This window comes from Amphibalanus amphitrite, unplaced genomic scaffold, assembly GCF_019059575.1.
Source record: "Amphibalanus amphitrite isolate SeventyFive unplaced genomic scaffold, NRLGWU_Aamphi_draft 001915F_arrow, whole genome shotgun sequence".
NCBI classification, from domain to species: domain Eukaryota; kingdom Metazoa; phylum Arthropoda; class Thecostraca; order Balanomorpha; family Balanidae; genus Amphibalanus; species Amphibalanus amphitrite.
Window position 1 is genome coordinate 45,929 of NW_024883408.1, and position 27,755 is coordinate 73,683.

The 27,755-nt window shown below is 51.1% G+C and overlaps 1 protein-coding gene across 2 annotated transcripts in view; it reads right to left on the minus strand.

The window, feature by feature from the left end:
* LOC122375768 (diacylglycerol kinase zeta-like) overlaps positions 1-27,755 on the minus strand; it is a 60,621-nt gene that overhangs the window by 15,149 nt on the left and 17,717 nt on the right. For both annotated transcript variants that reach the window (XM_043355263.1, XM_043355262.1), the window contains exons 5-11: positions 26,966-27,095; positions 22,875-23,002; positions 22,060-22,244; positions 15,517-15,691; positions 8,095-8,305; positions 6,628-6,820; positions 3,056-3,146 (exon numbers count right to left, since the gene is read on the minus strand). In XM_043355263.1, coding sequence (XP_043211198.1) covers positions 3,056-3,146; positions 6,628-6,820; positions 8,095-8,305; positions 15,517-15,691; positions 22,060-22,244; positions 22,875-23,002; positions 26,966-27,095 — 1,113 coding nt within the window. The remainder of the gene's footprint in view (positions 1-3,055; positions 3,147-6,627; positions 6,821-8,094; positions 8,306-15,516; positions 15,692-22,059; positions 22,245-22,874; positions 23,003-26,965; positions 27,096-27,755) is intronic.

Below are 27,755 nucleotides of genomic sequence, written 5' to 3' on the forward strand. Positions count from 1 at the left end.
AAGCACCAAGTGACCTGCTGTTAAGTACCGTGGTTTCAAAGCACAAAAAAGATCAAACAAAGCGGATATCTCCAGTATTTTCCGAATTTAGTATTTTCCCATAGGCTTAACATTACGACGTAATGACCTCTAACTGACCTCAGGTCAGTGACCTCAAAAAAACCGGACTATATGTTATACAACTCGGTGAACTTAGCACATCCTGAAAGTTTGAAGGAAATCAGTCGAAAACTGTGAGTTGGACAGGTGCAAAAAGAAAATTGAAATTTGACCATGACCTTGTACCGGTTTTTCTGACCTGGTGACCTGACCCAAGGTCACCCGGACCTGAAATTTTCAGGTCATATGTAAAAAGGTTGCCCCATAGGCTGTGCCAAATTTGGCGGCGCTGCGCGCCGCCGTTTTTACGCTATCTTCGAAAAACCTTAGGGGGGGGGTCGCATCGACCCCCCCCTGCCAGGGCGAGGGTTAAATGGGGTTAATACAATGTATATGCTCAAAGGCTTAACTTTTAGGTATTAGACCAAACTTAGGTCAATGCAATCCGAACGAAATATCGAAAACGAACGAAACATCAGACTAGACGCAAAAGTGGCCCGTTAAGAGCAAAGAAGCCAACACATTGTGCCGAAATGGAACGAGTATTGACTAGCTACCTACAAACGCAAGCCAGGGCTTAGCTTTCGCGATCAAAAGCAGCATACCCATACATACATACATGTTACAACATACCCCACCCGGCTCTGATACAACATGTACCTCGCCGCCATCTTGGAAAAAACATCCTCGTGCTCAAAAACAGCGGACAGCTGGAGAAATCCATTTTCACTCACGCAGCCTTAGAACCTACCATCACCAGCGCTACGGAGATCTTTCAAATTCCTGCACATCTAAATGCCCAAAACACACATTTTCATGCAACTTATTTTTTTAGAATGACATTAAAAAAACATAAAATCGGCTCTCACCTCGAGACGCGTCCACCCAGCCACACGACAGAACAGGGAAAGTTGGCGCCCGGAAAACCTCGTCGGCTGGTCGTGTCACGAGCGCCATCTATTGGATAAGTTTGGCACAATTCGCCCTGATACAACTTGGACATGATACAACTCTCCCCGCTCTCCCCTACACACACTAAAACTGTCTCCATCGTCCCTACGACTCCATAAAAGCGGCCATTCTCTGGCGATGCAGCCCGCCTTTCAGCGCCGGCGATTTCATCGCGCCCGCCGCGGCGTCCGGCGTCCGGCCGACATTCACGGCTCATCTGGCCGCTGTGGACCGGTCTGAACACGGCCGTAGATCGGCGCCGGATGATCCGTGTGATGACGCCTTTACGGTGTCCCTATCCGGCGGCCGATGGCCGGGGCGGCAGGGCGGCGGGGCGTCAGGACCACCCACACCCGACCCGTCCGTCGCCATCCGCCCGCCCGTCCGCGGCGCCCGAGGGGTCTGTGGCGGATACTGCTGAATTCAACCATGTGATGGATACCGCGAATGATAGCTAAAACTATAAAAATACGCATATCTTGAAAAGCAGAAGAAAAAAAAAACGAAAAAAGTCCGCAGCTGCGGCTCCTTCATTCTTAGGAAGTAGCTATAAAGGAAACGAGGTAAAAATAGAACAAAACAAACTACTAAAACTGTAAAATTCAATCAAGTACGCAAAAAACATGTTGAAAAAGGAGGTGCATAGTAGATGGCATTTAACGAGTGCACTTCACATTTCCAGTGAAATTTGATGTTATATTTATAGCACATAATAAATCAGAAAATACATTTATCAGCGTCTTTTTGATAATTCACCCTCTCTGCGTCCTAATATAAAACGCATTCTATATTTTACACACGAGGCTAGGACTGACAGCATGCCTGGTCTGAGGGCAGGAATATTTCATCATGAAATCGCTGTGGGCGAAAATATATTAGCCGTCATTTCCGGCACAGTCAGATCCATCTTCCATGTGTTCATGCTTTCGCTCCACGGTGATTTAGGGTAGACGAGATCAACCGGGACATGCGGATATAGCTGCCTTGTGAATCTTTATGTAAAGTATTTAAAATAGAAAACATCGAATTATATTTGTAGTTACCTTATGCTAACAGTAGCTCTATTGTGCTACCCTCATGCGTTATTGTGGCATTCTCAAAATAAAAATACGTTATTGTGGCACACTCATTTGTAGTCAAATCGCCTTTCTCACCCGACCGGGTGCGAACACCAACAATCGGGCCGAGCGGAACCACTCGCTCGGTCTCATTCTCCACAGAACGACCTCCCATTTGTTCGAGAGCTTCCTCCGCGACCGGGGGCGAATATCCGAAATGACATCCGGTTTTCATTTGCCAGCTCCGCGGCGTCTACTTAGCAGTCAGAGCACGAGTTTTCGGCTCTCCCCTCCCGGCGGAAACGTCTTTGCGCCCGGCGTTTGACCAAGTTTGTATGGCTGGGCGGGCCGACTTTTGGTATCATTAATCTTCAGTAAACAAGTGGCGGCCGCCGACGTCCCCCAGGCCACATACAGAGGTCGGAAAATACTCCCAGCTAGACCGGGAGCGGCTGACGAAGTTCAGCCCACCCCGTTAAGAGCAACGCTAAAATGAGGCCAGGGAATAATGCAAATGGTGATGGAGATTTCTGAGCTTTTAATGACGACTAAATATCACTGACTTACTACTTTCAGGAAGGCGGCCATTATAAATCGAGAATAGAAAGATTATTCGCATAAAGATAGGAGTAAAATGTGGCTGTGGAACAGAATTCAAAGAATCTCTATTTCGAGAATACTCGCAATATTAGTGTAAAAAAATAACGCTGTGTTACATCAACGCCCTTTGAAAAGTCCTCTACGGTGAAGAAAACGTGACCCGTGTGGCATAGAAAGACGAAACTGTTAGACGGGACGGGACGGGACGGGACGGGACGGGACGGGACGGGACGGGACGAGACAATACTAGCAAGGTTGGTAGGTTACGAGCCACTGCAAGACATTGCAAGCCATTGCGAGACATTCCGAGACGTCACAGCGTGTGTGTGTATTTCTGCGTCACTCACCAGCTGGTAGGTGGTGAGACCGATGACCTCCATCAGGCCATCGGAGGTCGACTGGTCCCGTCCGGCCCACGGGTGAGTGCCACCGCCGTAGCTGTGAAAAGGTCACCGGAGGTCACCAAATGTCGTGGGTAAGTACTAGGTCATGGACAGGAAGACCATGTTTACACACGGTGTGGCTAGTTATCCATCTGTTTGGAGATACCTTGGAAGAAAATAAAACAGTGTGTGAAACCAAAATGTACGTTGCATGTCCTCTGATAGCGTGGCAGGAACATTATCATGAGAATGTCTTCATCATCTTTAAGTGGTAGAGACGGCCTAAAATAAAAGCGTTACGAAGGACTTATAGAAGAAGATGAACTCTACATCCATGAATAACACTCCAGATTCCAAAGTTAGCAACCTTTTGAAATGAACCCAGCCACCGTTTCGTGCGTTTGTCCCTTATCCAATGACCAGATGATCTAGAGACTAAACGCCAGGTCGGAAGACTTTCAAATAGATTCGAACTAGAAAAGAATCTCAGAAAATCGTAGGGGAAGCGGGGGTAACACCGCCACTGTGGGAAACACCGCCACCCCATCTGGCGGCGAAAGTATGAAATGTGAAGTGTAAAAATCCGTTATTTCCTATTGACCGCACGAAGGTAAGCGTCTTCTGATTTGTGTTCCGGTGTTTCAGTGTAATCGAAGCTCAATGTGGGCATTTAAAGAAAAACGCACATTCTCTTATAAAAATTCGATGAGTTGGGAGCACTTTTGAATGTCTTTAAGTAGAGACTCATTTTGATTTACTTGATTACATCGAAAAATAACTGATCGGCTTTGTCCAGTAAGATAAGTTTGCTTGAACCGTGTAGTACATTCGTACCGCTGGCGATTTTTGCTTGTGATCACTTATTGGGGAACACCGCCACCCCGTGGCGGTGTTACCCCAATTGAGGTTGCGGTGTTTCCTGTTTGTAGCGTGATAAGTGATGAAACTCCAAAGACACGCTTTATTTATGTTCGTAGATGTTCCTAAGTCGGGAATAAGCAGCTTATTTGATTTTTTACTTTATATTTTTCATGCATCCCGACCAAGCACTTGCCAGCTGTATAAAACTGGCAAACAGCTGATGAACCTATACCTATTTAGGTGTCCATTACCGATTATTTGCGAAAATTACCACTTACCGACAGGAAACTCATCGCACACGATCTCTGAACAATTAAAAGCTTTCGTAGGAATGGGTTGGGTTAACATCAACACCGGTGGCGGGGTTACCCACACAATTTGTAGGCAGCAAATATGCAAGGTATTTTTAAAAGTCGTGATACATGAAAACCTTTTAGGAGCATGCAAAATAAGTACCTAAAACACGTGAGAAAATGTTTGAATATTGTAACCAAAACAATAACTACCAAGAGACTTCACACATATTCTCTCATTTTGGCGAAAAGCTTAGGGGGGCGGTGTTACCCCCGCTTCCCCTATACCTGTACCATCCAATCAGACGCTGAAGGGCAGTGGATTAAAACAGTCTGATTCTGAGAATATCGGATCCCAGCGGACAGGGTCAATTTCCACTGGAACATTCGTCATGGGGCAAATCCAGCCCATTTTGGATGTTCAGCCGGGCTAAGAACCGCTCACCAATTAGTCCCAGGTTCCTCCAGTTTGTCAAAATATAGATTACATAGAGGTCTATATGGCCTGCTTTATAATTCTAATCTGATTACTCAGTTTCGACAGAATATTGACTCTGAGCACACCGCCGCTAGTGTTCATCCCTCCCGACACGTCGGGACCGTCCGACGCCCTCCCCCTGTGGGGTACAGCGCCGCCCGGGCGGCACTGGCGCGGGTCACGACACCTCCGTCACACAGTCGCTGCCGCCTGTAATGGGACAAGCCGGCCGGTGTTCGCCGCCGGCCGTTCCCGGGAACGGTACAGACGTGCCCCGGCCGTTCCCGGTAGCGGTGCAGACGTGCCCCGGCCGTTCTCGGGAGGGCCGCGGGCCCCGCCGCCCGAGTCGGGGGTCACGGGGTCGATGGGAGGTGAGGTGACAGGGTTCAGTCCACTGAGCTGGGACTTCTGACGAGGGCCACCCAATCAGGGTACATGACGTGCCGCGCTGCCGCTGTTCCATGGGGTCATGAGGCCACGGACTGTTGTAGTCATCGCCGTAACAAAGGATTTACATCTAAGCAAACTTCTACTGAAACACGCCGGGGTGTTCTACTTGGTCCGTATACGAGGCGGCTTACACCCTCAATTCCGTGGTGCGCGGAGGATTTAAACGAACAACACGAGAGGCGGCACACCGCCGTATTGACACAGTGACGAATAACAAGACCTTCTTTTTGACTCACACCTACAGACACCCATTCAAGCATGAATGTGTATCACAGCGTATATGGAAATAATCAGAATAACCCTCATTCATTGTACGATCGCATTTGTACTCATTTTAATCGTCAACGTTTATTTATTTGATGATAATTCCAAACACCTCTCAAAAGCGCTTCAACAGCAAGAGCTTCCACATTTCTTCCGATCCATTAGTCAGTTACCTCCCGAAAAGCAGAGCAGATTCGTGGCCTATGCTGCGACATTGTGCCAGACCGACGGCTGCTCTCCATTGGGTAACAACACCCGGCCGTCATCCCATTGGAAAACATTCACGGCGATGACCTTTCGATAGGGGATTCATCTGCTCTGCTGCCAACAAATGGATGGTATCAGTAGGAACATTGGCCCACGGGTGCATGCAGAAAAAGAGCGCCGCCCTGGCAGACAACCTGACTTTCTGGTGAAGGAGGAAGCAGGTTCACCGTTTCTCACGCTAGCACATTTAAACTGGAGCTGATGCAGCTAAATGTTAAGAAATTACCGCAATTTCGCGCCCCAGTAAAAGTAATGAACCTCAGGTGTAATGTCCAGGCTAAATACAGAACAACCACACCGAGCTAACACTTACAAAACAATGTAAAAGAAAACAGTTCCAGGTTCTCTGCAATGTAAAAAGAACAGCCCGCAGGAAGCTCCATTCTCTTGCACTATTTTAGTCGAGAGTGAGACAAAGTATGGAGGCGAGAGAGCGAGCGTGCCAGACTTCAACACCGCAGGCTTTAGACGTGGGAAATCGCTAACCCTAACCTGACCTTCTTCCTCATTATAGAAACTAGCTGAGAACTTATGAGCAGGAGAATGACGTTCCCATCAACACTTTGCTCAGAGCTTCAAGCTAGTTGATGAAACACCCAATGTAAGAATCAATTCAACAGCTAAACTGAGAACCAAGCTGTAGGCATCAATCAGTTGAACAGTCGCTCATTCACAATGTTGCGTTACTCCACTCTGACTCTTGGAAACAGTCTTAATCTGTATGTGTTGGTATAATGCAATGCTATTGCAAAATCCGCTTACCTCAGAGGATCCTATCAGTCTGCCATCGATTTATGTATTCCATCAAACCATTGGCAGTCTCTCAGTCCGCGCAGGATAAGCCCCCATCTCACACGTGACACGGCTGTTTTACTAGCCGAGCTGACGCCCCCGGGACAGCAGCCAGGACACACGGCACCCACCTGGGTATGTTGAGGAACAGAATGGCGTGCACCTTGTGCTCGCGCAGCTTGTGGGTGATGTCCGTGTCGTCGCAGACGATCGTCACGTGCTCCGACAGGTCCTTCCACCGGCGCTGCAGCAGGTCCTTGCCGCCCGCCTGGCCGTAGAACATCTTGTTCCGTAGCCGCGAGCTGAACTTGTCCGGTCGCGCCTCTGCGGAGCGGGGGGTCAATGGGTGATAAACGGTTCTGACTGCTAGTCAGTCAGAAAATGATGACGGAAACCCAATGAACAAAACAATGAATATAGTACGGCCAAGATTAGGTGCTGGAAATGACCAAAACAACCAGCATACCCTCCTGCACTGCTAAATGGGCTTCCTCAGGAGATAACAGCCAACCTTTCTCTCGGAATTAATTCCCTACGTTTCGCACTGTGCCAATGCCGGCCGGGCTCGTGCCATTCCGTGAGGTGGCTGATATTTTCGCCCGGTGCTGTCGTGGCAGGGCCAACCTGTGATCACCGACCCGGCACCAGCCCCGCCGCGCAGCTCTAAAAATACTCCGAAATAGCGCCGCGCCGCCGGAGGCAGCGGCGAAGTTGGCCGGCCGGCCGGCACACCGGTATGTAGTTTCACATTCTCAGTAACTGGTCTGCGCGGTAAAGGTACCTTCCCGCCATTCAGTCCGAGCGGCGTCCCGCGCTGTTCGTTGTCCGATCAGCCGGAACACCTGACAGCGATAACTTCCAACTCTAACTCTGGCACACCCAAATGCGCAGACCAATTCACTCCCCTCCCCGCGGTGTGACGCGTGACACGTGCCCAATTTCGTGTCGGCCATGCGGCGATGGGCGACCGGCAAAGCCGACCAGGGTTGTACCGGCCCAAACGACCGTTTCCTGCCAACCCGGCTCACCAGCAGTGAGGCGGGCTCGGATTGGACGAGCAACTGTCCGTGAGACGCGCACATCGGAACTCGCAGTCTGCCCCCCAGCACGGACAGTAGGGATGAGGGGTAAGGATCGATCCGTGATATACTCTGAACGTCCGGGTGAAGGAAGGGCTCAGTGAATAACGCTGGCGCTATGGATTTTGTTCCACGTCCGTGTATTGATCACGCTGCGACCCATGCCATGTTTATTACGGCTCCCACTTCTGTTAGAGCATTGCCAAAGGTCAGTGATCTATGAATGCAGCCATAACTCATAGAGGGATGCCTACAAGAGTACAATATTCCCTTTGACGTTGTGGAAGTGGTGGGAGACAAACACTTACATACATCATCTAAGTAATTGATTGTAACATGTCTAAAGCAGAAAATACAGTTGGTATGCAGGACACAACATGAGCTCATGTTGTGTCCTGCATGCTAGCAACAACGATGTTGTTGCTAGCAACAACATCGTTGAACTGATAATATTTCCGACCGTTGAGTGACTGAAGCGTCCACCGAGCACCGTTTTCCATCAAGGCCCCGAGCACCCACCTCTGGCCTCGTGGAACTCGAGGGCGATGTGGGCGTCGACGCCGAGTGAGAAGTAGTTGTTGATGACGTTGAGCGGCAGGTTGTCCTTGCCCTCCTCACTGGGCTCGGCGTCCTCGTTTTTGGTGACGATCGCCTCCCACCGGTCGAGGTCCTGCTCCTCGCCCTCAGAGATGTTACACAGGATCTTGGAGATAGGCTCGTCTGTGTAGCCCTGTGGGGAGGAGAGACGGAGTTGTTACTGGATGTCCCGAAGTACGTGGGTCCGGTGTTATGTGGCCAGCCTCCTGAAGTTTCTAGTTGATGCAAGGATATCATCAGTGCGTCCGGTCATGATGCATTAGACGCAACGGCAAATAATTATTTTTAGTCTGTTCATGTTGACGATGACGTATTATCCTTAGCCGGCGAATGGAAGAAACGCAATCTTATTCATTACGTTGCAATAGAATTTAGAAAGAAATGATTGGTCGAAATTCAAATAGCCTTGCACTTTCCAGCGTGAGTTCTGTATCCGTCTTTTTCATTTACTCAAACGATGATTGACTCGAATTTGAGGAGTATGGATAATATGAAGGATAGTATGATGAATTAACGGTGAGGTATACACCAGTCCCTGCACAGCTTACGTGGGTCTAAGGCCCATTGTTAAGCTCGGAAGCGTTCCGCAGCCGGTAGCCGCCCTCAGCAGCCAGCGGTAGAGTGCCTGCATATCCGGATTCCAACGAGGCCCGACTGGGCCACTTTTGGCGCTTATGTGATCAGTCTTTATTTTCAGCAGCGAAAGGCATCTGATAACTATGATAAGAAAGATCACAAACAAACACTATCTTAGCCCTAAAGATAGACGACCACAATCCAGAGCGTAGCAAACAGATAAGCTTCTTGCTCTAAAAATAGGCAAGTAGATAGGTAGTTATTTTGTAGTGGTGTTTTTTTACGCAGTACCGTCAGGGAGACTAGGTCTCAGACTGCATAGGGCGCGTCGTCATCCGACCACACGCGCCGCGTCTGCCGACAAGATGGACGGTGGTTCGGAAGGCCAGCGGGCCAGCGCTGGATCACTAGGGGTCATTATTTATCAGAGTGTCCGCCGGCCTGCCAGCTGAGTTTTCCCAGCACCAGGTGCCGCCGAGTGGTGATGGAGCGCCGGTCACCACTGGTGCCGCGCGGGGAACGATCGGTGATCTGTCTGGAGGGTGGCCCTCTCCAGGTGGTTGGTTCGGCCACTGAGGAAGCGGCAGTGACAGATCAGCCGCAGTTTACCGCGCAGGGTGGGAAAGGTTGGGTCGTGGGTGTCGATCCGCCTGAGGCAGGAAACCCGGCCGCCGTTTCCTGCCGCCGGTTTAATGAGCGGAAGCAGGCGAGGTGACACCGATGGACTGGCACAGGTGTTCGCGCCGAAAATGGTGGCGTGTTCGCGCCGAAATGGTAGCGCGCCCGCCGCCAGCACCATCGGCCGTCAGGCGCACAAATGGTGCCAATCAAACCAAGTTATTGGCACTGGGCACGCCACCGACGCGGCCGCCCGTCATCAGAATAATTTTGATGAAAACGGCGAACTCCTTTTAACGACGAAGGCAAACACGCAACTTAGTCAACCGACAGTAAAAACGAACAGCTTCGAAGGATTAATTAACGTCGTGATGCATTGAATCGGTAAACGAGGTCCGAGGAAGTCAGTAAAAGTCGCGATCGAAGTGACATCTATCGAGTGACAGTTCAACGACAGCCCTAGGGTATTGCGGTGCAGCATCACGCAGGCGTCATGCATACAGTGCCATCTATCGAGTGGAACACGAACCAGCGGCACTGCATGGGCGGCAGGCCGGACCCTCTCACTGTTATTATGTCGCGTCCGGGTACACTGAGCCAGAAAAGCCGGCCAGCAAACCACACAAGTACGGTGAGCTCATCGGCTGAGTGCACCAGCCCTAATGCATAATCGGATCACAAACAAAAGAAGAAGTAAAACTCCAAGAAATCGCAAACTGTCTACAGAGTGACGTCAGGCATCCCAAGAATACATAGAACAGATCATTAGCAATCACGTAGCAAAGGGAGATACTACCTGCAAATCTAAGCAATAATGTCAAAATATGCTAACACAGTATAAAAATACCGACAGCCACACGAGAGCCTCAATATCGTACTTTAAAGCATCCTTAAGGTTGGAGGAAGCCACCAGCCGTTTCACGGGCACCCACGGCCACTAACCCCGCGCGTACTCGTGCCGACCACATCGGAGATAGACCCGGGCACCGGCCGGCGCGGCAGCGGCAGCGGCGCGGCCCTTTGATCAGGCTAATGGGTCGGATCACAGTGGCCGCCGGCATGCAGCCATTAGGAGACGGTACTGCCGCCCGGACAGCCGCCCCGTCACATGCACGGTCATTTGCACATCAACAGAGTGCGCGCGGGCAGCGCCGCAAGACGCTCTGTTCGTATCCGGGACGAAGGCGGACAATGCGACGTCTGGTATGGCCATGTGTGGACATTCACGCAACGTATTTACGAGCCAGTATTTCTGATAAATAAGGGATGACAATTGTACTATGTACTATAACTAGGAATCATTTCTAGGTCTAGTCGAAGTGTATGATACTCAAAGAAACCCTTACACAATCCAAATCTTTCTACCTTTATACTTAAATCTCTATCTTTATACCTTTAATCTTAAATCTCTACCTACCTTTATACTCTTTTTTTCTGCCTCTCCCCTTTTCCTCCCTACACCTCATACACACACTCGCCTCCTCTCTCTCTCTCTCTCTCTCTCTCTCTCTCTCTCTCTCTCTCTCTCTCTCTCTCTCTCTCTCTCTCTCTCTCTCTCTCTCTCTCTCTCTCTCTCTCTGTCTTTCCCTCTGTCTCTCTGCCTCTCTCCTCTCACTCTCTCCTCCCCTTTCGATGCAGACCATTTGCGTCAATGACCTTCGAAGGTCGTATCGAGCACGTACGGCCGAGCCGTGCGAGGGCCAGCCAGATCCAGTCTCGATTAAGTTCCAAAGTGCGGCGACCTTTGCACGCTGTCCAGTGCCGCCTGGAACGTGCTCTGTTCCGAAAGGGTACGGCGGCGTAGGCCGGCGGGCCATGCTGCGAATTGCCGCCGGAGCAATGTCATTCACCTCCATTGAGCAACTTAACGGAATACTCGCTGGAAATAGAGTGCAAAGGAAACGGCATCGACCTATGCGGACGTCTCATTCATCTTTATTGATATAGCCAGACAACCCGGCTTGCTTTCTGCTTTCTCAGAATTGGTTGGCGCGAAAAATCGAAGGCATCGTCGGGCAAGCAGAATGCACGAGCACTACAGAATAAACTTAGCTCGACAAACAACTACCACCAACAATCAGTCTGGAGCCCTCGGCACAACTCTGTATGGGAAACAGGCGCCAATCCACACCCCTGGTCGTGTGTGGCCCGCAGGTACTCCTGACGGACACCGCGACCTCCCCGTCAGAGCGGCGGCCGCCGGCCCGGCACGGCCCGTCGTGCGCCGCGCCGTCCACGATTACCGACGCGCCGACGACCATGATTGGTGGTTTCGGTGACGTATGATGCGGATGACGTCATACGATCACAGGGTCCCCAGTGGGTCGATCGGCCCGCGGCGTCACGGGGTGGTTAGTTCCGGGATGACCCCCTGAGGCTGCTTCCGACTTCCCACTCGTGCGATCGAGTGATTAGAAGGCTTTCACAAGATTCGCTGACACGCTGAAACTCAGCCATAGAGCACTGTGGAGTGAACGCAGGCAGTCTGGTGATTTTTAAGGAACAGTGCCAGATTAATCTAGTTTTGCATTTGCTTCTTATTTCAACCATTCGGCGAAAGAACGCCAAGCTATGGTTGAGTGTTTCACTAACTTTACGAAGTACTCGTAAGAATATCTGTACTTACTTCTCAAGACACTGAGCATTTTGTTCAACGACGCAAGCGAAACCATTCGTACATAACGCATATTGAATCAAATCCTATACTTATTCAGCAAACTTACGGCACGCTCTCAAACGTAAAGATCCAAGCCTATCAAGAAAACTCCCTCGAACGTCTGCAGGCCATATTCTCGCGCTGAGATGGAGCCGGATCTATTGGCGCTGAACGCGGAAGTTCTGGGGACGTTGCCGGCGTCACGGGATTGCCGGCCATCCGGACGGTCGTAAGGCGGAATTCCATCACGGGTCGCCGGCCACAGATCGGAGCGCGAGAGAGCTGGGCGACGGTTCAGGTTCAGAAGAGAGAGAGGAGAGGTGAGGTGAGCGGCAGAGAGACAGCACACCTGACAGCGTAGATAGGATATACATGACAACAGAGGCAGGGAGGGTAGATGACACAAGCCGGATATGACTAGACGTCACCGTGAACCAGTTACCAACGAAGCAAGATATGCGAGTGATTGATTGACATGATTTATCAGGATGGGATAGTCAGCGATACTTTTTCGGAGCATCCTTTTTTGCATGATAGTAATTGCAGGGAGTGCCAGCTGCGACACAAGTGGTTATGTACTGGATCTTTCTGCAGAAAATCGTTTAATGGAGCCACCAGTGATTTTAGCCACAGCCACGACGGTATCATAAAGAATCTCCCACCGACAAACAAGCACACAACTTGCTTACCAATCAAAACACGCGCCAATATCGAATCAGCTGCTTCCAAGGCGGCTCTTCATCATCCTTTCCGCATCTCTATACGGATGATAAACTACCCAGAACAACATCTAACTGCCTGTCTGTCGGGCATCTGATCGATGGAGCTGGGTGGCCGAGTGACCGCCGGTCGGTCGGGTGCCACTGGGCTCGGCGCCCGGTCAAATACCACCGACCCCACTGTGCGGATCTGCCGAGCGGGGTGCCCCTGGTTATATCGATACCGAGCGGCGGGGCCGGGGTCACCGCACAGCCGGCCAGCGATCTGTGGTCGGCAAGGCCGGCCATACTGTATCTCTATAGTCCGTGATAGCGCAAACGAGCGCCCGCTCCGGCTTGGCCGCTCCGCCGGATGGGGCCGCGTGAAAAACGACCACCGCCGGCCACATGTGGCGAGCTGGAGAGCCTTATAAAGATGAAGAAATGGGGGGCTTTATGGCGCAGACAAGAGAATTCAATACTAGGACGGCTAAATTCACATCCCGGCTCCACCACGCAGGCAGGCGGAGCCCAGTGAGGGGACAAAGTCAATCGATTGCCGTCAACCGCAGCTCAACCGTCATCCACTGACCGCGGCTCGGTCGAGTGCGCGCGGCGGCACACGCCTCAGCAGACAGCAATTATTAATCGAGAGCCGCCACCGACACAGCGCTGCCGACGAGCCCGTATTGGCCGCCGACAGAATCGACTGAGGAACAGGAGATCCAACTCCGCGGTCCGGATCCCTGGGGAGGACGGCCAGCGACGCTCCACCAGCCTCCCGGTGAGGAGCACAGCGACAGAGCGCTGGTGAGGGGTTCAGCCGGCCGGCCGACCGCCAGCCACACAGGGGCGGGCAAAAAGTAACAATCCAACGTGTATACAATTTGCAACAGTCGACAAGTACACACTCTCTTGAGACCCGAAACGGCTGCTTCAGTTTCCAAGTCAACACATGCCGAAATAGTTCTAAAATGCGATCTCTAATTACAAGTTACAACATTATCCTGTCCGAGCGCATGGGACACAAGTATTGCTCAAGTTTGAAAGTCCGATATAAGGTATCAGACTTTGGTCGCGCGTCTCTGCAACTTTTCAGAAGAGCCTCGCTTCCTAAAGAGACGGGACCTCGGGGCCTCATCCGCCCTGAACTCGTTACCTGAACAGGCAGCCTCTATTGTTGCAAGTTGTCGGCAAAATAATGGGCGCCGTTTACATTTTAAGCGAATGTAAAACGCAGTCAGCTTTCCTATTGTGCACTGGTCCTTACGGTGCACTCAACCAGACAGCGTTGATTGCGGCACTGGAACGAAATTCATGATGGGGTTTCCGGACGATGTTCAATCAAGCAGACTCGGAATTCACGACCCAATGTCAAGCTAACCTGGGCCACCTAGCTTACAACGCTCATTGACATGGGGAACGAACGACATGACCGACATGAACCACGCATGAACCGGAAGATTGAGCACTCAAGTCCAGGGATTCGTACATTCTAGAGGCATGGTTTTGTAGGTACCCTGCGAGAAACGGCCAAGTTTCTCCTTTAATTCGTATCAATTTACTTCCCGACCATACAAACGACCTTTATAGATGTGTACAGAACGGATACCTACTTCAAAATACAACATACTGCAAACAGCCTGACTCTAGATCAACAAAGAGCCGAACGGTACACAAAACCGCTCAGTATAGTGGTCCTACGGGACCGTGGGAACCAGCAGGGGCGGTGCTCGGCGTCTATCAGTATCCGGTGCGTCGCAGAGCGGTTAGCCACGATAAAACGTCACCGCTCCATTTCGCTAAAAGCCTGGCCAGACGTTATTCCATAAACCAAGATCGCTCTTATGTTATCGCAGCGATTAAAACCAAGGAAACGGCGAACAACTACCAGCTGACATATTACGTGCACGAAGATCTAGATAGAACCTTCTGCGCTAAATACTTCTTCGCTACAGTTCTTTTTTCATTGATAGCCCTGAGAGCAATATATCAAGAAAGGATATAATTTATACAGGAATGCCTGTCCACTGTAAAATTAGGCCCAGACTGATAGTGCTCGAGAATGTCGTATAAGACTCGGTGAAATTCCTGCCCCAAAGCTTGGGCGTCAACGAAATTCCGTCACGGATTCTGTGTGATGCTCATATAGTCTTAAGAATGAAACTCCAACAGTATGAATGAGAAATGAGACACCAACGTGAAAAACGAGTGTTAACCAAACATGCCAACTATCCATCACAAAGGAATTAATTATCTGCATTTGTCACATCTTTGTGAAGTGAGTTCAACGATGTTAGTCACCCCTCCCCAGCCGAGCGCCCTGGGTGTACTCCCCCCGCCCGACTCTACCCACTCCCCCTCCCTGACTCTACTCCCCCTCCCTGGCTGTACTCCCCTCCCTGGCTCTACTCCCCCTCCCCGGCTGTACTCCCCCTCCCTGGCTGTACCCCTCCCTGGCTGTTTGTATGTTTGTTTGTTTGTTTGTTTGTTTGTTTGTTTGTTTGTTTGTTTATTGGGGCTTTAGGGCGCGCCGACTGCAAAGGTCATTTTGCGCCCATCCCCAGCCGAGCGCCCTGCCTGAACTCACACCGCCCCGACTCTACTCCCTAGTCCCTACCCTGGCTGTACTCACCCTCCCTGATTCTACTCCCCCTCCCTGGCTGTACTCACGCCTCCCTGACTGTACCCTCCCTTCCCAGACTCTACTCCCCCTCCCCGACTCTACTCCCCTCCCTGGCTGTTCTCACTCTACTCCCTACCCCGACTCTACTCCCCCTCCCTGGCTGTACTCACGCCTCCCCAGCCGAGCGCCCTGGCCAGGTCGTTGCCGGTGCCCAGCGGCAGGACGGCGATGGCCGGCGGAGGACTGAAGCCCATCTGGTCGAGCACAGAGAGCACCCACCCGACGGTGCCGTCGCCACCGCAGGCCAGCACGCGCAGATTCGGCACCTTGCGGTACATCTCCAGCCTGCCGGAGGAAGACCAAGTGAGGTGAGAAAGTGGGATGAGAATGTAAGGCAAGGTCAGAAGGTGATGTTACGGATCCTTGGTGTGCGTGTGCCCCTAGCGTTATTGAATAGAGCGACGTTGCAGACCGTAAAGCATTTATACTCATTCTACATTATCATTATGTAACTGAATTTGTCCTCCCTGACTGCGTGAGGGGTTATCCTGTGCAAATAGCTCCTGACCGACTGCTGGAGTCGTGGGTCCCTCCCCAGTGTTATCGGACAAAAGGTCAACCACTTGGCCCCACAGAGGTGACCCCTGCGTCCCTCCCGCGCCTTCCGGCCTCCCCCTCGTAAACTGGCAGTGGTTTTACACGCCGCGACGCCCGGCGGCGGTGTCACGACGTGACGTAACGGCTCTATAACTGCTGACGGCCGAGTGTTGGCCGCCCGACCGGTGGGGGCGCGCAGCGGAATGGGTGGGGAGCCCCGTCCGCGGAAGTACAGCTGGCACTCCCCGGCGGCCATCACAGCGACAATGCTTTGATGTGTGCATTTGTTCTGGTGACGTCACCCGGCACCCAACGAATAGCGTCATTGGCTCCATCTTAGTCAGGCGGGGCGCCGCGTCGATATGGTTTAGACTTTAGGCATACCTGACGAACAGCGAATTTAACTGACAACATGATTCATGCATGTTGAATCGCCGCATCGGTACGGTTCAGGCGTACCGGGCGCATAGATGAGCCCACATGGTTCAGCCATGTGTGACTTGGCGCTGCGTCGATACGGTTCAGACGTATCTGACGAACAGCGACTTTTACTCTGTCAACATGAATCAGGCATGTTGCATTGCCGCACCGATACGGTGCAGGCGTACCCGGCGCATAAATGAGCCCACATGGTTCAGGCGTGTGTGGCTTAGCGCTGCGTCGATATGGTTCAGGCATATCTGACGAACAGCGAGTTTTACTGTGTCAACATGATTCATGCATGTTGAATTGCCGCACCGATACGGTGCAGGCGTACCCGGCGCATAGATGAGCCCACATGGTTCAGGCATGTGTGGCTTGGCACTGCGTCGATATGGTTCAGGCATATCTGACGGACAGCGAGTTTTACTGTGTCAACATGATTCATGCATGTTGCATTGCCGCACCGATACGGTGCAGGCGTACCCGGCGCATTAATGAGCCCACATGGTTCAGGCATGTGTGGCATGGCGCTGCATCGATATGGTTCAGTCATATGTGACGAACAGCGAGTTTTACAGTGTCAACATGATTCATGCATGTTGAATTGCCAGGCGTACCCGGCGCATAAATGAGCCCACATGGTTCAGGCATGTGTGGCTTGGCGCTGCGTCGATATGGTTCAGGCATATCTGACGAACAGCGAGTTTTACTGTGTCAACATGATTCATGCATGTTGCATTGCCGCACCGATACGGTGCAGTCGTACCCGACGCATAAATGAGCCCACATGGTTCAGGCATGTGTGACTTGGCGCTGCGTCGATATGGTTCAGGCATATCTGACGAACAGCGACTTTTACTCTGTCAACATGAATCAGGCATGTTGCATTGCCGCACCGATACGGTGCAGGCGTACCCGGCGCATAAATGAGCCCACATGGTTCAGGCATGTGTGGCTTGGCGCTGCGTCGATATGGTTCAGGCATAACTGACGAACAGCGAGTTTTACTGTGGCAACATGATTCATGCATGTTGCATTGCCGCACCGATACGGTGCAGTCGTACCCGACGCATAAATGAGCCCACATGGTTCAGGCACGTGTGACCTGGCGCTGCGTCGATATGGTTCAGGCATATCTGACGAACAGCAACTTTTACTCTGTCAACATGAATCAGGTAAGTTGCATTGCCGCACCGATACGGTGCAGGCGTACCCGGCGCATAAATGAGCCCACATGGTTCGGGCATGTGAGGCTTGGCGCTGCGTCGATATGGTTCAGGCATATCTGACGAACAGCGAGTTTTACTGTGTCAACATGATTCATGCATGTTGAATTGCCGCACCGATACGGTGCAGTCGTACCCGGCGCATAAATGAGCCCACATGGGTCAGGCATGTGTGGCTTGAAGCTGCGTCGATATGGTTCAGGCATATCTGACGGACAGCGAGTTTTACTCTGTCAACATGAATCAGGCATGTTGCATTGCCGCACCGATACGGTGCAAGCGTACCCGGCGCATAAATGAGCCCACATAGTTCAGGCATGTGTGGCTTGGCGCGGCGTCGATATGGTTCAGGCATATCTGACGTACAGCGAGTTTTACTGCAATATGGGTCAGGCAAACCGGTCGCCAAATGAGCCCGTGTACCTGACGAACAGTGAATTTAACTGGGTCTACATGGTTCATGCATGTTGATTGTTGCTGCTCTGCACCGGTATGGGTCAGGCATACCATGCAGGCAGCAGGCTCCTTATATGACTAGTATCGCTAGCACGCTAGCCTGACTTACCGGCCATGTCCCTCTCCCTTTGTCCCCCTCTGCTGAGCACCAGGTACTCTGTCGCTCCACAAACCTGTCTCCCCGGCCTTGTCTACTTTTCCTGCTCGCTCGTTTTACAGCGCTTAGCTCGACGCTCGATTCCCACTCTCTCGCTTTGTCCGTCACCTCTGCGACCGCACGATCGTTTTCCACAGCCTGTCGCTTCGTTTCCACCCTTCCGCACTGTCCGCCGCCTCTGAGCGCGCGCCTTGGACTGCCCGACCTGTTTTGCGGCCTGTGTACTGTGCGTGTCTTATCTCGCCTCGGCCGAGCCCGGTCCCCTCCCCCTGGACCCGGGTCGTCAACCGCGCCACGACTCGGGTCTCCTCCCACCCCTCTGCCCCTCCCTCCCTCCTCGTGCTGGCCATCCTCCGCTCCCTCTATTCGAGCCCCAAATCAAGCTATCTACATTATCATTATGTAACTGAATGCTGGATGTTTGAAGATGTATGACAGCACGTCTGCTCAAACAGTTTCATTCAGTTGCACACAATGCATCCAGGCGTTGTATCGCTACCTCGGCACACACTGATGACCTCTGATAACCCCCTGTCGGTGGGTAGCCGGTCCCCGCGATCCCTCACACCGGTGGTGGACCAAACCGCCACCATTGACCGGTCGGCGGACCAGCAGCCGTCGTCAGAGTGCACACGGTCGGCGACGCAGCGCTATCTGTCATAAGGACGGCTCCTTGTGTCCCGCCCCGACCCCGACCCCGACCGGACCCCGACCGGGCCGGACCCGGACCCAGCCGGGCCGGACCCGGACCCGGCCGGGCCTTCCGGGTCGATGGGGAGTAATCCATAATTCAGCCACAGCGGTTTGGACACGAGCGGGCCCGCTGCACATTGCGGCCCGCCGCCCGCCCGGACGGCTGGCCGCCAGGCAGCCCGCAATAATGACCGGGCGATGGTGTAAGAAAGACCTCAAAGTGTGCGAATTAGTGAATGTACGGAAGCAGACGTTTCAAATTTCGCACACAGAACTCAGGCACTCCATTCGAAAGTTATATGCACTTTAAAAACGAATCGTCATTGTAAGCAGCTCTTCATAACAACTGTCGTCCCAACAGACATCACAGGTCCTGTGAGGAAGTTGGGAGGTTGGAGTGACAGCCAGGTTTTTCCGAGCCCAAAAAGCCTCGTTCTTGTCACTTGAAAAGAGAAGGATAATCCAATGCATCCTACAGTTTTTTTTTGTCGACCTATCTCGGTCCGTCTCTTCTGTCGTTTTCCTCTCTTTCTCTCTCCCTCTCTCTCTCTCTCTCTCACTCTCTCTCTCACTCTCTCGCTCACTATCTCTCCCTCCCTCCCTCTCATATGCTCCATCTAAGCAGAACTGTGGGCCAGCCGAGAACCACCCGGCGGCTCGCCGGAAATGAGCAAACGACGAGACGGATACGGAGGGACAGCGGGGGTCCGATGACGGGACGATGACGACCGGATGACGTGCGCCAGGGGGGGGGGGGGGTCGATACGGAACTGACGCCGCCTGCCGATAGACCATGACGGAGGCTGGCTGGAGGTCGGAGCCGAAATATATTGTGGTGTGTGGATGAAATCACTTGCCAGCATTGGAGCTCGCAAAGGAAAGTAAAAAAGTGACCTTCACAAACATCTGTCGTACCATTTGCCTTTTTAATGAGCAAATAATACTCTGCAAAGTGCAAAATAATGATGATGATCTGAACTTATTTATATTAATAAGTCAATCGAAGAAGAGAAAGCCATAATATGGAGCAATGTGATCGAGTATCATGTTCGGATACATCTGAACGAATGTTTAATGCAACGTAAAAGCAGCCGTTGTTAGCGTTCGGAGTTTAGAGGATCACTAACATAATAGATCGGATCATATTGTCAGGAAAAACTCCGAGATCATATTGTCAATAAGATCTCTGTAAATCACACTAATGGTCATGCTGATCTCACTGCACAGCCAATAATGAGAGGGCAATCAATACACATCGTGTGAGGTGGGGACGGGGAGAAGTGAGCGAATCTTTTTTGCATCTTACAAAACGAGGCCGTTGAGAACAAATGTGCTATTAGTGACATGAGAAACGCGGGACCATAGAATAGCAGTTCCCTAAAGCCTCTTCTCATAAGGACTCATTGCCTACAGCGTGATAAGGAGTCTTCAACACACAACACATTTTCAGTAGCTGGTCGCTACCACTGTTAACCATTTTCAAAAAGCCTTCCAAATGCGTCACCTGGCATGTTTTTACTTCAGTTGGAGGTACCAATTCGGTCTGTGTTTGTGATCCGTAATAGCCTCCATTCAGTATCGCACTCGCTCCTTGTCCAATTTCACAGTCTGGCCCAGGGCTCGCCGCCCGCAGCGCAGTATCGCCTGGCCTGCTGTTTTCGCCAGTTTGCAATCAAGTGGCCGCACAGCCTGCAATAACCACAGACCGACCCGCACTGTATGAAGTTTTACTGTCCAAAACATGTGCGGATCCAAAGACACAGCGCCTTCGTTGCTTAGTGAGTAACTCTAGTAAAGACGACCACCACCGAAAACACCATCACTGGAAGATGTTAGATTGTATCATGCTTAATTAAGTGGCCTTAGTCATTAATGGACATGTAACTATGACACTTTTTTGTGGATTCCCGCATAATCTTCATGTAAGAAAGCCCCAAAATGCAGCTTCGATGCTGATAATCAGATGCATTTGTTCCGTCACCAGCATCATCATCCAGATCCATGTAACTCCCATACAATCCTTCCATTATAGGTCCATTCATACTGACAATAAACTTCAGAGTCATTGCTACACCGCCGTGGTTATCCTGCACCCATACTGAGCCCGTCACCGACATCCCTCTCATGGAGTCAGAGGGCGAGAGAGAGAGAGAGAGAGAGAGAGAGAGAGAGAGAGAGAGAGAGAGAGAGAGAGAGAGAGAGAGAGAGAGAGAGAGAGAGAAGAGAGAGGAGGGAGGGAAATAGAGAGGGGAGAGTCAAGAGAGGAAAGAAGAGGAGAGATAGCATAGAGAGGGAGGAAGAGAGAGGGATAGAGGATAGAGGACAGAGGACAGAGGACAGAGGACAGAGGACAGAGGATAGAGGATAGAGGAGAGAGAGGGAGAGAGGAGAGAGGAGAGAGGAGAGAGGAGAGAGAGAGAGAGAGAGAGAGAGAGAGAGGAGAGAGAGAGAGAGAGAGAGAGAGAGAGAGAGAGAGAGAGAGAGAGAGAGAGAGAGAGAGAGAGAGAGAGAGAGAGAGAAGAGATCGCCCTCGCGGCATCTCGGTGCTCCGGGCCCGGCTATTCTCGGTGTAGCTCGGCTCTCCGACGGCTATTCTCGGTGTAGCTCAGCTCTCCGACTCACTGTACCGCCCGGCCGGCCAGCCCGCGGTAATGGCTCAGCCGTCCCGGACCGCGGGTCCGGTGTCGGCGGGCCCCGGATAGTGGATCCGGTGTCCAATCAACGGTCACCCCTCCCCCCAGGGCAGAGCAGAAGGAGGAGATCCGCGACTCACCCGCCGACCGACCCAAAACAAATAAAACTGATTACATAAGCACAATACGCTGCATGTAATACCGTAAAGGGGCATTGCATGCCTACTTTCTGTTGAATGAACGGATAAAATGTAGCATAACAGAAACTTTGAAAAGAGGAAATACTTAAATCATGCATTATTGTTTCTCCGCACAACAAAAATAGCATGGATGACTACAAATATAGCTCCATGGCCGTGAGACCCATCCGATCAATAAACACATCACCTGTCATCCATACGGCGCGCGCGCGTTGCTCACCCTTCTCGGGGTCCTCCCTGTGTGAGATCGTATAGCTCCATGGCGTGCGAACTATCCGATCAATAAACACATCACATGCCATCCATACGGCGCGCGCGCGTTGCTCACCCTTCTCGGGGTCCTCCCTGTGTGAGATCGAACACCTGTCGCGGGTTCAGCAGCCACTGGAACTTCTGCATCAGCTTGGCGCCCTGGTTGCCGCCGCTCTTCGGGTTCAGGAACACGATGATGGGCTTCACGTTGGCCGTGGGGATCGGCTTGATGGCGAAGGCGCGCGTCTGATCTTTGTCGATCTGTGAAATGGAGGGAAAGTATAGCGTCAGGCAGCAGTCGGGTTCGGTGAGCGTCGGCGGCGTGCACTCGAGAGCAGCCAGCTATTTTCGGCGGTGTACCCGCGGGGACAACGTTGCAAGGCGACTACGATACTAGCGGGACGGGGAGAGCTATTAATAGCTCCGACATTTACACCCGTGTGAGCCACCGGGTGAGTACGCGAATAGACATGTGATTATACTCCTCCAATTCTGAGTAAGTAGATTAAAATAGCGTCATTTGTGTGCGTACTCCAGTTAGTGACGTGGAGAGCAATGCAAGAAATAGAACGAACATGGATAACAGAATTCAAATAATGATTCTATTCCTAGACTGCCAAAGTTCTCAAACGACTATTTTAGTCAAATCACTCATGCCACTTTCAAATAAGTTATATGTTGTATGAATACGCTGAGAGAATGCATACGAAAGGAGAAACTGAAAACGTGAGCAATAATTTCTTCGTTTGTTAGGAGAATTTGACTTTAGAAACAAAACACAAGTAGCCTAGCACACATTTAACAATTGTTTTCAGCTGAAACAAGGTTTGTTGAACGACACACTGTGCATCAAATACTAATGAACCTGCCCATTCAGAAGAGACGTCTCACCCAGTCTCGACTTTTTCGCCGGCTGGACGACCGTTTCTTGGGCGATTTCCGCAGGCTGGACTTGAAGCTGCCCCTGCGCGGCAGCTTCACGATCCACGACGGCGGCACGATGATGTCTTTGTGAATTCCTGAGGATAGAGCAAACACGCGAATCACTGCAAAATTCACAAGGCGTCGCCACGGCGATATACTGTTCTGGGCTTCAAATTCTTTCGGTTAATTACATAACAATACACAATACACACGAGTAACACCCGTGAAGATGCCACTTCTCTTCGTATCCAAGTCTAGACTGATGTCCTCATGAATTGCGCAATGTAGGCATCATAAGACAATGGTAAACTTTTTTATGGGTAGACAATGGTAATAGTCGCTAGCATTAGTGAGTCCATAGTTAGGCTAGCAAGGCCATTTACTCTACCACTGAAGTCATTTGTTCATATATCAGTAAACCTAAGGCACTATATAAAAGACACACGGGAATACACCGTCGCACCACTCGCTAATGGACCCCATTGAGTCAGTGCACCATGCGCCAATAAACCCGAACCACATTGTCACTTTGAGGAGGACTGGCCCATTGACAGCGCCTTCTGGAAACGGCCCTGCCCACTCCCCAGTCGCAGCTCAAACCGATTCATTCGTCCATCGGCGGCTCTCAAAGATCGCTGAGCCGTTTATTTGGCGATCGAGCAGCCCAGATGTTCCCAACGGCCCCGGATCTAACCGTCATGTGAGATGACCAAAAAATATCCAGCCGTATGGCCGCAGCATATGTGACGTTCCATGATTACGAGCGCAGAAGTGGCGCTGGATCTATGGATTGCTGGTTCGGTGGATCTCTGAATCTCTGGAAATCTAAATCGATGGATCTCTTTTCGATGGACTGCTGGTCGCACAATCTGTCGAGTGACCAGTGGCCGTCACATAGCGTTCTGTCACGCTCTGAGAAGACCACTCGTCGGTCGCCGAGAAAAAACCGAGCCCGTTTCAATAATGACGCTCGGGTCCTCTGGAGATTTCGAGAGAACGGCTACTCGGTCTTCAGCGAATCGCCGGGAGAATTTATTTAACCAGAGCGCTACTGAAAACTGTCACGGCTGGGTTTTAGCTTCCACGGCCTCTCCTGACTGAATCAAATACCACAGAAGATAGAGCTATGGTCAAAATAAAGCTGTCGCACTTACTCCTTACGAAAGTCGTTCCTAAACTTAGATAGCTTAATAGAAGCTATTGTGAAGCAATCTAGGAAATATGTGTTGTTGTTCTTATCAGGACGTGCAATAAAACATTCAGAACAAATACTTCGCATGTGCTATGTACCACATGCAACCAATTTCAAAATAAGACCTTGAAAGCCTGCGAAGTTTCGTCGGTAAGAAATGCCTACTGTCGCGCCCTAATCCACTGCGCTGTGTGCCGCGTGTGTCCCGGCCGCCTCCTGTCGTGACCAGGCGCCATTACCCAGCTCGGCTCGTGCCTGCACGGTGACGGACAGGAGGCAGGCGCCGCGGCCGTGCCGCCGCCACGCGACACACCACCGACACGGAGGTGTAGTGCGCCACTTCGGCTTCGTGACTCGGACCATCAGCATAGCCCCTTAGGAAAATTCGCCTACGGGTGCAGTATACGGTGAGAGTTTGTCGTGTGTATTCATATCGAAGCATATTAAGGCAAATTAAAATATGCCTAACGATGGTTTGAAAGTGAAGATATGATCCGAACAGAGGATATTTCTTAAGATATTGAAGCCCAAAGCCAAACTACGATCATTGCGGCTTTCCAAATTTATTTCCGAAAAGGAAGATACGGAAGGAAGAAAGCCGATCATAACCGAACTTCGCTCTTATAATACCGAAGCATTTCGCCACCCGAGTCCTCTGCGGGTCAGTCCAGCACCGTCTGCTCCCCGCTGACCTCACTGTGGGCCGCGCTGATGTCGGACGGCACCTCCGACTCACGCAGACCAAAGGAGAGGAGGATCCCGGCCAGAAGTTAGCACGGTTATTGCCGAGGGCGAGGCACGGTTTATGGCGGACCGGGGAGCTCGGCCCGAGTCTGCCGGCTCAAATGACCATCCGTCTGTCGCGGGAGAGGCGGTGGTGGATTGAGGACCGACCCTGCGGCGGCCAGAAGTCCGGGTTGCGACTTGCGACATTGACCAATTGATTGATGAGATCAGCTGAGGGGTTACCGAGACCAAGTGCAAAGCTATCGAGACAAAAAAAAAAGAAGAAGAAGAAAACGACCATCACGACCGGCTGTACCATTGCAAAAACAACCGACCGAATATCCAGATCAGTTGCATGGTTTCCGAAACCATCTGAACTGTTACTAAAGCCAGCTGCACGTTTATCGAGACCAGCTGCACGTTTATCGAGCCCAGCTGCACGTTTACAGGGACCAGCTGCACGTTTACAGGGACCAGCTGGTTTTACGGACTCCACGGCAGTAGCCTGTCCACCGCGCAGGGTTGTAATTGCCCCGGCTAACGTATTTTAGTACGGCAATTACATCACTTTAATTACATGCACGAAAACGGTAACGACGTGTTCCAGATTTAATCAGGCCAAAGTGCGGCGGCGCCAGACGCGTGTTGGGTCTGATCGCATAATTTGTGGCTCATTGAATGGAGCTGCGGTCACTATACGGCCGTGCCGCGGTATAAGGTCAGCGGCGTCCGAATCGAACTAGTTCCGAGCGGGCAAACACATGTCCGTTTACTATAATGTACCGCCAAACACAGCCATAATTGCCGCTATTTCTGAAACTACGTGATATTGAAAATATCGACTAAGCTAATAGCTTACTATATCACCCTACTGCACACAGTCAAATAATTAGCTATAACCGCATTTCTGTTTGTGATACCGGGTCGGTACACGTTACGAGAACGGCTGTAATTGTACCGCGCTGGTCCAAATTAGCCCACCTGGACTACACTCGGGTGTGTGTCCCCTCGGCGGAGTGGCAGCAGCATAATTATCCCGTGGAGGTGGATAAGTATCCCGGGGGACTGCACTACACGTCCCTAGGACTCCAATTCCACTACACCACTCAGAAACACGGCGGGCACAACAGCGAACAGAGTGAAAACATAGTCCGAGAGTGCTACTGTTGCGAGGAGCGGCTATTTTAGTTCAGAGTCGGCCCAGAGTAATATCAAATGCACTTATAAGAAAAAAATCCGGGGTGATACACTCAAGTCATAGGTAGATTAAAACAGATGTGCATCACCTGCTAATATATGCGCTGCGTACTGCAGACAACGCGATCACCATGACCGATGTAATTAGCATACGTATGCTCGAAGCATCTGCAAAAATTGTATTTGGCTTACCAACAACGCAGTAAGATATCCTTAAAATTTGTTTTTCATCAATCTCATCACAGACCTTACGATACATAATTAATTCACTTAAAAACAGTTGACTATTTTGTCCTTTTTCTGCTTATCCTACATTATACGCATCCTCACGCACCAGACAGCAGCAGATTCAAACAAACTCTCCCTAACAGCGCAGTTGACTTCAGTTCAGCAGCCCCGGCCGCACGGTTGGGACGCCTCTCTCGTACGAGTGTTTGTCGCTGGCTAACAAGGCCCACCGCGCTCAACTAATTACAAACAGCGGCACGGCTACCTAATTCAATAACGCTCCGACTTCACTGCTATGCAGATCGTGCGTTGTTTATGTCTGTAACGTTGGGTCAGCGAGCCTCTTACCAGCACTGGACGGAAAACTGTGGTGCTCGGATAGTTCCAACCTTTCTAGCGATCGAGCTGAGTGCTTGGGTACTCTGTGTTATTTATAGTCATACTTTATTGTCTGTACTTGTCTAAATCTACATGATGTTTTCACAATGGGTCGGACGGATCTCATACCCTACGTTTGCACTGCATCTGCTACTATACCGCTTTACTCTCAATAGGTACATACGTGGTGGACTGTAACCCATTCCGAAACGCTACCCTCCAGGCCCAGTTGCCCCTGTTCCTGTACTCACCCAGGCTACATTGCTCCCCTGTCACACAGCTCTGCCCCCCCCCAAATGACTATTGCCCAGTTCCCCACGGCCCCGTAGGTACTCACCTAGGCTACACTGCTCCTCTATCCTCTGCATGCTGAAGCACGGCTCCTTGTTGTGATAGGTGGTTCGACACCACGAACAACTTATTGCCACAATGTCTTTGGTAGAAAACGACAGTTTCGACATAAAACTCTGCAACAAGACCAAGACGAAAGCGAGTCAGCACACATACACGCACATAATTAAAAGTGACAATGTGAAACAACACAGGCATTGCCCAGGCTATCAATGCCTGGGGCCAATACACTGGAAGCATTTCGCTCAGAATGGGCGTTATGTGTACTCAGTTCGGGCCCTACTTTTGGGTGAATTGGGCGTACTGCAGCTCAATAAAACTATTTTCGAGTTGGTGAGTAGGATACTGCGAGCGCGGCCCGAGCAGCGATGCCATTTCGTGCAGATCTATGGCCACTGGAAATGGGAGGGAAAGTGCAGGATATGGTGGCAAGGCCGAGTCATTTTAGGGAAAACAGCGAAACGCACTACAGCCATCAAGGCAGGACCAGAGAGAAAAAGAGGTAATTAATCATAAGCAATATGCGTTACATTTCCACATTTGAATAAGCTCAATGGACAGAAAGAAAGTTGGAAATGCAGTTCGGAAGTGGACAGAAAAGGTCAATATCTCCAAAGGACTGCTAAATGCATTACTCGAGTATTCGTAAAGAAGGAATAAAGGAAAATATGGGCTGTCTGGCAGGCAGCTTTGCAATGTCTTAAAGAAGTTGAAATCGTCGATACGCGTGATGCAACAACATGCGCCCTTGTCTTAGAGTCAGGTCACTTTCATCA